Source organism: Enoplosus armatus, chromosome 8, assembly GCF_043641665.1.
Source record: "Enoplosus armatus isolate fEnoArm2 chromosome 8, fEnoArm2.hap1, whole genome shotgun sequence".
Taxonomy (NCBI): domain Eukaryota; kingdom Metazoa; phylum Chordata; class Actinopteri; order Centrarchiformes; family Enoplosidae; genus Enoplosus; species Enoplosus armatus.
In genome coordinates, this window is record NC_092187.1 from 26,137,895 (window position 1) to 26,148,363 (window position 10,469).

Here is a 10,469-nt window from a genome sequence, read left to right on the forward strand (position 1 = left end):
CTACCTGTCCTTGGCAGAGCGCAGGTCGGTTGTGATTGGGTCGTGTTGGATGGTCTGGTGCAGCATCAGAGCCAATAAACCGGCTCGATTCGTCATCGCCGTCCTCAGATTCCTCTCCTGTTCAAACAGCTCGTCCAGCTTATACCACTGACAGAAGACAGACAGACGGGCGGAGAGAGAGAGACAGGCAGAGACAGAGGGTTATGTCCTGCTCTCCAGTCGTGGCTGTGATGTTAATAAAGGTTTGTTGACAGCTGTTACCACTCGGACTCTCTCCAGGTCCACCTCAGCGCGCCGGAGCTTCTCCCAGCAGTAATGTTTGTTACACTTCCTCTTAGACACTCGACAAAACTCTCCTGTCGGCTCAAAGACGTCTCTCACCAGAGGACAACCACACACCTCGTCTGCTGGTACCTGACAGGGAGGGAGGGAGGGAGGGAGACAGAGAGACAGGGAGGGAGAGAGAGAGACAGGGAGGAGAGAGACAGGGAGGGAGAGAGACAGGGAGGGAGAGAGAGAGAAACAAGGAGGGAGAGAGAGAGACAGAGAGACAAGGAGGGAGAGAGAGAGACAGAGAGACAAGGAGGGAGAGAGAGAGACAGGGAGGAAGGGAGACATGGAGACAAGGAGGGAGAGAGAGAGAAACAGGGAGACAGGGGGGGAGGGAGAGAGACAGGGAGGGAGAGAGAGAGAGAGAGAGAGAGAGAGAGAGACAGGGAGGGAGACAGAGAGACAGGGATGGAGAGAGAGAGAGACAGGGGGGGAGGGAGAGAGACAGGGAGGGAGAGAGAGAGAGACAGGGAGACAGGGGGGAGGGAGAGAGACAGGGAGGGAGAGAGAGAGACAGAGAAACAAGGAGGGAGAGAGAGAGACAGAGACAGGGAGGGAGAGAGAGAGAGAAACAGGGAGGGAGAGAGAGAGACAGAGAGACAAGGAGGGAGAGAGAGAGAAACAGGGAGGGAGAGAGAGAGACAGAGAAACAAGGAGGGAGAGAGAGAGAAACAGGGAGGGAGAGAGAGAGACAGAGAGACAAGGAGGGAGAGAGAGAGACAGGGAGGAGAGAGACAGGGAGGGAGAGAGACAGGGAGGGAGAGAGAGAGAAACAAGGAGGGAGAGAGAGAGAGACAAGGAGGGAGAGAGAGAGACAGAGAAACAGGGAGGGAGAGAGAGAGACAGGGAGGAAGGGAGACATGGAGACAAGGAGGGAGAGAGAGAGAAACAGGGAGACAGGGGGGGAGGGAGAGAGACAGGGAGGGAGAGAGAGAGAGAGAGAGACAGGGAGGGAGACAGAGAGACAGGGATGGAGAGAGAGAGAGACAGGGGGGGAGGGAGAGAGACAGGGAGGGAGAGAGAGAGAGACAGGGAGACAGGGGGGAGGGAGAGAGACAGGGAGGGAGAGAGAGAGACAGAGAGACAGGGAGGGAGAGAGACAAAGAGACATGGAGGGAGAGAGAGAGAGGGAGAGAGACAGGGAGGGAGAGAGACAGAGAGACAGGGAGGGAGAGAGTCAGAGAGACAAGGATGGGCACCTGTCTTACTGATGGTCACCTGTCTGTCTGATGGGCACCTGTCTCACTGATGGGCACCTGTCTTACTGATGGGCACCTGTCTTACTGATGGTCACCTGTCTCACTGATGGGCACCTGTCTCACTGATGGTCACCTGTCTTACTGATGGTCACCTGTCTCACTGATGGGCACCTGTCTGTCTGATGGTCACCTGTCTCACTGATGGGCACCTGTCTTACTGATGGTCACCTGTCTGTCTGATTGGCACCTGTCTCACTGATGGGCACCTGTCTCACTGATGGTCACCTGTCTCACTGATGGGCACCTGTCTTACCGATGGTCACCTGTCTGTCTGATGGGCACCTGTCTCACTGATGGGCACCTGTCTTACTGATGGTCACCTGTCTCACTGATGGGCACCTGTCTTACTGATGGTCACCTGTCTGTCTGATGGTCACCTGTCTCACTGATGGTCACCTGTCTGTCTGATGGGCACCTGTCTCACTGATGGGCACCTGTCTTACTGATGGGCACCTGTCTCACTGATGGGCACCTGTCTTACTGATGGTCACCTGTCTGTCTGATGGTCACCTGTCTCACTGATGGGCACCTGTCTTACTGATGGTCACCTGTCTGTCTGATGGGCACCTGTCTTACTGATGGTCACCTGTCTTACTGATGGTCACCTGTCTGTCTGATGGGCACCTGTCTCACTGATGGTGTTATGTTGTTTCTGCAGAAACAGTAACATTCTGCCCTGATTCTTCGTCTCCTCATTAGGAAGTGGAGTTCCGGACTCTGGTGGAACATGTTCAGAATATAATATAAATAAAATAATAAAAAATATAAACAGCAGATTTAGTAATATGTAACTGATCGCTGATCAGATGTTCCTGTGTATAAAAGTAGACGAACCTTTGGATCTCTGGAGTGTTCAGGACACAGAACCTGCAGCCGCTTACAGTACGTCTTACTCTGAGGGTTATAAACATCACAGAACAACCGGGTCGCTCTGAAACAAAGACAGACACATGAGAGACAGACAGGTCTAACTCTGGAAACAACAGACAGACGGATATACAGGTGTCTTACCCCTCTATACGTGTTGGGTACATGGAACCAAACGATGTCTGACTCTCATACTGTCAAAGACAGAGAGAGAGACAGTTGGGATGAGTTACAGATAAGAGTGAACAGAATCATTTTTGGTGCTTTGTTTCGTTGAAATGTGTTTAAAGTCAGTTAAGTGTCGCTCTGGTGAACAAAGGAGAGAGTCAGACAGAAACTATTCTGACCACAACTATAATTATAACACAGACAGCTGTTTTTGCTTCATTATTATGGGATGTCTGTGCTGCATCTGACACGTGGAGTTCCCCAAGGCTCTGGTCTCGGGCCTCTTCTGTTCTGGTCCAATAGAATCACAGACTGACTGAATATTAAACTAAAATAACTGTTGAATGGATCTAAAGATCTACATTAACAATCAATAATAGCCACAATCACAAAATCAGCACGTATTAAGTGATCTGACCTCTGAGAGTGTAAACTGACCTTAGCATAGCATCTCTCCATGTGTCTCAGCGCCACCTTCGGGTTGACAGGATGACTGCAGGATACACAGAAGATCTGCAGGTCTGTGTCATCGCCGTCACCCTCAGTCACCTGGAGAGACAGACAGGGAGGGAGACAGGAAGACAGACAGACAAGGAGAGAGACAGCCAGGGAGAGAGACAGACAGACAGACAGACAGACAGGGAGAGAGAGAGGGGGAGATAGACAGGGAGAGAGACAGGAAGAAAGACAGACAGACAGACAGGGAGAGAGAGAGAAACAGACAGGGAGAGAGACAGACCAACAGACACACAGACAGAGAGAAAGACAGGGAGTGAGACAGACAGGGAGAGAGACAGGAAGATAGACAGACAGACAGAGAGAGAGACAGACAAGTAGAGAGAAAGAGAGAGAAAAAGACAGACAGGGAGATAGACAGGGAGAGAGACAGGAAGAAAGACAGACAGACAGACAGGGAGAGAAAGAGAAACAGACAGGGAGAGAGACAGACCGACAGACAGACAGACAGAGAGAAAGACAGGGAGAGATACAGGAAGATAGACAGACAGACAGAGAGAGAGACAGACAAGGAGAGAGAAAGAGAGAGAAAAAGACAGACAGGGAGAGAGAGAGACAGAGAGAGAGACAGGAAGATAGACAGATAGACAGACAGACAGGGAGAGAGACAGATATTAGATAACAACTAACAGATGAAACTAAAAGCTGTCTGTCCCTCCGTCCCCCTGTCTCGTACCTCCTCATGCTGTTGGACCTGCTGTTGTTTGGCGTTGGCGATGATGCCTTCGAGCTCGTGGAAACGTTTCTCCATCAGCGTGAGGCGTAGCCTCGCCGCCTGCTGCTCCTTCCTGATTCGCTCCAGCTGTCTCCGCCCCATCTCCTCTGCAACGCACGGACTCTGCTGCCACTGCTGGATCCTCTGAGGAAGGATCTCATAAATACGACTGGAGGACAGGGACAGACAGACAGACAGACAGACAGACAGACAGACAGAAAAACAGAGAGACACAAAGAGACACAGACAGAGACATCAATCCAGAAACTCTGGACTCTGTTGTGTAATTTGTTGTGGACTCTGTTATGGATTCTGTTGTGGACTTAGTTGTGGACTCTGTTGTGTAATTTGTTGTGGACTCTGTTATGGATTCTGTTATGGACTTTGTTGTGGACTCTGTTATGGACTCTGTTGTGGACTTTGTTGTGGACTCTGTTGTGTAATTTGTTGTGGACTCTGTTATGGACTCTGTTATGGACTCTGTTGTGTAATTTGTTGTGGACTCTGTTATGGATTCTGTTGGGGACTTTGTTGTGGACTCTGTTATGGATTCTGTTGTGGACTTTGTTGTGGATTCTGTTATGGATTCTGTTATGGACTTTGTTCTGGACTTTGTTCTGGACTCCGTTACGGACACTGTTATGGACTCTGTTGTGTAATTTGTTGTGGACTCTATTGTGGACTCCGTTATGGACACTGTTATGGACTCTGTTGTGGACTCTGTTGTGGACTCTGTTGTGGACTTTGTTGTGGACTTTGTTATAGACTTTGTTGTGGACTCTTTTCTGGACTTTGTTGTGGGCTCTGTTGTGGACTTCGTTGTGGACTATTTTCTGGACTCTTTTCTGGACTCTGTTGTGGACTCTGTTGTGGACTTTGTTGTAGTTGTACTGTGTGATCGGACTCACTTGGCGGCGAGCTTCATGCCGCAGTCCTCGGAGCAGTACTTGGAGTTGATCCTTGCCGGTTGGACACATCCTGGACCCAGACACTGTCTCAGAGCCCCGCCCAACTCCTTAGCCCCGCCCTCTCCTCCTCGCTCGCTGTGCCGCACACGCTCCCTGTGACGTTGCTTCGCTTTGTGACGACGAGGCTTCACCTCCTCTTTAGGAGCAGAGACAGACCTCTACAGGGGAGGACAGGTGTGTTAGTGACATCATCAGTGACATCATCAGTGTTCCAGTTGACACCGTCCTCACCTTCTTCTCCGTCTTCTTCTCTCGTCTCTTGACGTGTTTCACTTTAACCGCCTTCTTCCTCAGAGAGTCCGACTGAGCGTCTTCATCCTCGCTGTGCCACACCTGCAACAGGAAGACACATCACACCACAGGAAGTGCCTGTTCTGGCAGCTGATTGGTCAGAAACACTCACTCGCACACCAACCAGGTCTCTGTATCCAGCAGCTTTGTATTGCTCATACAGCTCCAGCTCGCTCTCACTGAACACCCCCTCTTCTTCCTCCTCCTCCTCCTCCTCCTCCTCCTCCTCTGTCTCATGCCCCAACCCTTTCCTCTGGAGGCCCCGCCCCCTGCCACCGCTCCGACTCATCTCCTCGTCTTTGACCCGAAGCATCTTCTGCTCAAAGATCAAAATATCATTATTATCATCATTATATAGTCATATTTAACATCTGTGGAGAATTTAGCTCATTATTATGATCATATAACATCTTATATGATACACTCTGTGTCCACTTCCTTAGGTTCACCTGTAGAACTGCTCCGCCATATCTTTATGAAGTTTATAACGTTGACAGAAATGTGTAAATTAAATTCAATATGTTTGTTATGGAGGTGATAGTTAAAAGTACTGTTGTACTAGACTACACTATACTGAGAGGTGTTTCTATTTTTTTGTCCTCCCTATTCACATACATGAGGAGCTACGCCTGACTGCGACCTCCATACTAATACATACAACTGAACTCCTCTATGACAGCATCATCAATAACTGAACATTATAGGAAACATATTAGACTGTACAGGTGTTCCTAATAAAGTGGCCACTGAATTGCACTGAAAAAACATCTCTCTACACTACAGTCTGATGGACCCTCACATCGTCTAATACGACACAACTGTCGTCCCTGAAATCTACGAGCTACACAAAACCTGTGACAGAGACTCACCCGGGCTCGGACCTCACACTGCCTCAGTCGACACTTCTGCCGGATTTTGTTTGGACCTCCGAACTTCTTCATGTCTTTACAGAAGTCACACTGAGCACAGTCCTCCGTCCTCAGACAGGCGTCACACTCTCCACACATCCTGGCTGAACGCTTGATCTGACACAGGAACACAAATACAAGTATCTGACAAATATCTGACAAATATCCGACAAATATCAGACAAGTATCTGACAAATATCCGACAAATATCTGACAAATATCCGACAAATATCCGACAAATATCAGACAAGTATCAGACAAGTATCTGACAAATATCTGACAAATATCAGACAAATATCAGACAAGTATCAGACAAATATCAGACAAGTATCTGACAAATATCTGACAAATATCAGACAAATATCAGACAAATATTAGACAAGTATGTTATATGTATGTTATACAAAAGGAGCCCCAACTCTTGTCAGTCTAGTTGCCAGGTTACCTGTGAGCCCCGCCTCCTGTCAGTCTTGGGCTGGGGGGTGGAGCTCCCGTCTCCGTCAGGTTTGTCCTCCCTCTCTGGCTCTTTCTCCTCCTTCTCCTTGGTCTTCTTCGGACGGAATTTAATCTCCAGAGACGAGTCTTTGTCTGCAGAGGACACAACACACAGCTAACAGCCAGCTAACAGCCAGCTAACACACAGCTAACACACGGCTAACAGATGGCTAACAGCCAGCTAACACACAGATAGCACACAGATAACACGCAGCTAACAGACAGCTAACATCATTAGGGGTTGTTAAGGTGTCTCTGGTTTCTTTGGTTCCACTAGAGAAGTATCAGCGGCTTCTCCATATTGAAACGTCCAGGCAGTTTTATTGGGATTTATTTAAGAGGATCAGTCTGGTGTCCTTCAATATTTTTCTTATTGTCAACAAATCTCATTTTCAGGCTGCGATCGAATAGTCTTTTTAGCTTTGGAAGCTTCCTAACGGAGTGAAATGGAAGTATCTCAGTGGCAGCCGTGATAAGAGCTGGTTGAAAGGTGCTTCAGTGCTTCCTGTCACTACTACACTACTAGGGTACACTGGACCATCCTTTACCAAAGGAAAGGACATAATGCTGTCCCACAATTTCTTGCAGCAGCAACATTTAAAGCGACCACGACAGACCCACGACAATAACATCCGCCGTCGCATAATTGGTCTAGTGTGAGTTCAGTCAGTGCATTTGTTGGGGACTATTTTCAGTGGCGGATGAATCCACATGTGGTGCTCTACTGAGTGTTTGGGGCAGCAGGACGGTGTGTGTGGGACTGATTCAAGATAAACTGCAGTGTGTGTGTTCTTGGTGATGAAGGAACATGTGACCCAGTGACACAGCGAGGCTCACTGATGGGTTTTATTATTAATAATAATAATAATAATAATAACAAGAAGAAGAAGAGGAAGAAGATATATCAAGCTGTGATACACATACAGCACTTGTCAATAGATTCATTCACTGCTGCTTTGAGTCTGAACATGAGATTTAATGATGAGAAGAATATTCAGATTATCACCAGACTACACTTGATATTTTTCCATATTAACAGTTTTAGACATGATTTTAGATATTATAGGACACTGACCTCTGCAGGACGGACAGTACCAGACTCTGATGGCTTTAGCTGCTTTTTCTGAAACTCCAATACAATTTCCATGAAACCACTCAGTACAGCTGTCACACCCTCTGACAGACAGACAGACAGACAGGTTAGTGTTGACAGTTGTATTTGTCCATAAATATTATATTATTTATCGATAGATTAATGAGGTTTATTACATCATGAAACAGTTGATGTCTGGTCGCCTGCAGACACAGTATACAGGACCTTTGGGGGTTCCCATGGCAAGCTCTCCTCCCTCTTCACCTCCCTCTCCTCCTCCCTCTCCTCCTCCTCCTCCCTCCTCTTCCTCCTCTGGGCCTCGCTCTGCTCCTGCAGCCTCCTCAGACTGAGACACAACAAACAGCAACATCCAGTTACGACAACAAAAATGTTGAAAATAAAAGCAGAGTTTGGCTTCTGATTCAGGCGTAAAGAGGAAAGTTGAACCTCTCAGATGATTCTCTGCTGTTACACCAAGTTAAGATCTCCCCCTTCAGATTTGTGAAACTTCTATCATACTTCAGAAAAACAATTCCAATTTTAATTTCCTCCATCCAGACCAGGTCAGACCAGGTCTACATTAACAAGCCATTGTACTTAAACTTGTCAGACCTGGACCGGATTAACGTGGACACAAATCACTAAATTGACCCATCGTGTCTGTAGTGTCCATCAGGAAGGTTTAACATTTGTGAAACCTCCAAAAAAGCACAATACAGAGATTTCACTATTGTTTCTCTAAAACTACTTGATCTGGATTCGCCCGATGAGGGCTTGATGAACATGAGGACTCTAAAATCCCTGGTATAGATCCAGATCCGTGACATTGAGACTGCATTGACTTGTTTAAAACTGAAACCTTTATTCTGTTTACAAATAAAGAAATCCTTTTTTCTCCATCTTGACCACATCAGACCAGGTCTACATCAAAAACCACTGTGGGCTGCTAATCAAACCTGGACTCGATTCTACAAACCCAGTTTAGGATTTGTGTGAGAGAGAAAAAAAAAAGATTTCACTTTACAGTTTTTTATATTGATGCAGTTGTTTTACCGCATGCTGGTCAGTCTGTTCGTTTTTCCACCGTGAAACCAAACTCCGTTCACTTTTCCACATATTCTAAGTCATGTGATTTTTGTGTGTGTTTGTGATACTGCAGGTTATTAAACAATAAGTCCAGCTGCTCCGTTATTCTCTCCATCAACATCTGTCTGTCTGTCTGCCTGTCTGTGTGCCTGAGAACATGAAGACTCACCATAATGAAGCTGTTGGTGTTTCACACACAGAAGAAGAAACAGTCCTCCGGTTAAATCCTCATCAGAACTCCGTTTTCATCTCACTCATTTTTCATTTTTAAGAAAATCTGCTGAAGTCTCTTTGTTTCCGCTCCTCCTCCTCCTCCTCCTCCTCCTTCTCCCCCTTCGTCTTCTTCTTCTTCTTCTTCTTCTGTGCGGGGAAATAAAGTAGCAGCTGGTGCAGCAGCGACACCTGCAGGACAGACACTCACCTACAAACCAGAACACAAAGAAAGAATGAATAAAAAGGCAATAATTATTATCAGCAATAATTTATAATAAAATAATGATATATAACATATCAATATTTAGTACAAATATAATCACAGAAATTTAAAAAGCACATGAGGTAAATGTAATATAAAGTACAGTGAAGGTAAAACATAATGCTGTGAAATATGACACTGCTGCTGCTACTTATTATTATTATTATTATTATTATTATTACTACGGTGACGGGTTATTGTATGTAGGCTACATACAATGTGGCCCAAAAACAATAATAATGATATTGATAATAATGGACAACAGTTGGGTCAAACATTGCGCGGTCTGGGTATTGGAGTCCAGACTCTGTAACGTTCAGTGTATTAGTAACACTAGGAAACATAAAGTACTCCTAGAATGTAGTTTTTACTTTCTCAAATTACAGAGAATTAGTACTTCATTCATAGCAGCAGTAGTCCCAGTCCAAGTACCAGTCCCAGTACTAGTCCCAGTCCCAGTCCCAGTACTAGTCCCAGTCCCAGTCCCAGTGCCAGTGCCAGTATTAGTCCCTGTCCCAGTCCCAGTGCCAGTCCCACCAGTAAGGAGCTGTGGAGTTTCCAGCTGCAGTCCTCTGTGAGTCCAGCAGGCGGCAGCCCTGAAACACTGAATCCATTGAAACAGCAAAGAATAAAAAAAAGTACTGCTGTGTACAAATACCCTGTTACTAGTAAAACTCTGATATTCAAGCTAAATTATTGAAGCAAAAGAACTTGCTGTTATATTATTGTTATATATCATATTATTACATGTTCTGCTTCATCTTTAACATCATATTTTATAAACTGATCTGAACTGCAGCCTTACATACATGTAGTGCAGGAGAAGTACAAAGTAGCATAAAGTAGACATACTCAAGTAAAGTAGAAGTATCTAAGATTTAAGTATAGTATTTGAGTAAATATGTGTGTATATATATATATATTTAACATGGACTCAGATGTTTTTACAGGAGAACGGTTTGTTACAGTAATATGATGCTTAATAACAAGAAACGTTTAAATGATTTCATTAAAATGTTCATGTTATTATTAGTATTAAAACGAGTTGTTTTATTTAGGCCCCTACCTTGCTAAATAATAATAATTATACATAAATAAATATTAATGAATATACATTTGTGTAATTTCCCCCCGGTGATCTATAATGTGTGTGTGTGTGTGTGTGTGTGTGTGTGTTATTTGCTGCTCTTTAAAGGAAGAGGAAGAGGAGGCGGTCACACGCATGCGTGCGCTCCAGCCGCGACAGCAAGCTGTTTACTGAAATACGTGACGAGAAAAGTTTAAAAGCAAAAACCAAC

The 10,469-nt window shown here is 45.7% G+C and overlaps 1 protein-coding gene across 1 annotated transcript; it reads right to left on the reverse strand.

Moving 5' to 3' along the window:
• cxxc1a (CXXC finger protein 1a) lies at positions 1–9,012 on the reverse strand. Its single transcript, XM_070909670.1, has 14 exons — positions 8,866–9,012; positions 7,787–7,956; positions 7,593–7,693; positions 6,468–6,610; positions 5,984–6,139; positions 5,239–5,430; positions 5,055–5,156; positions 4,764–4,981; positions 3,817–4,024; positions 3,063–3,173; positions 2,601–2,650; positions 2,424–2,520; positions 262–414; positions 1–147 (listed from the first exon to the last, which is right to left on the reverse strand). Exons 1-14 carry the CDS (start codon positions 8,866–8,868, stop codon positions 1–3), a joined length of 1,851 nt encoding a protein of 616 aa, XP_070765771.1. The 5' UTR covers positions 8,869–9,012.
• Between the last annotated feature and the right edge of the window lie 1,457 nt (positions 9,013–10,469).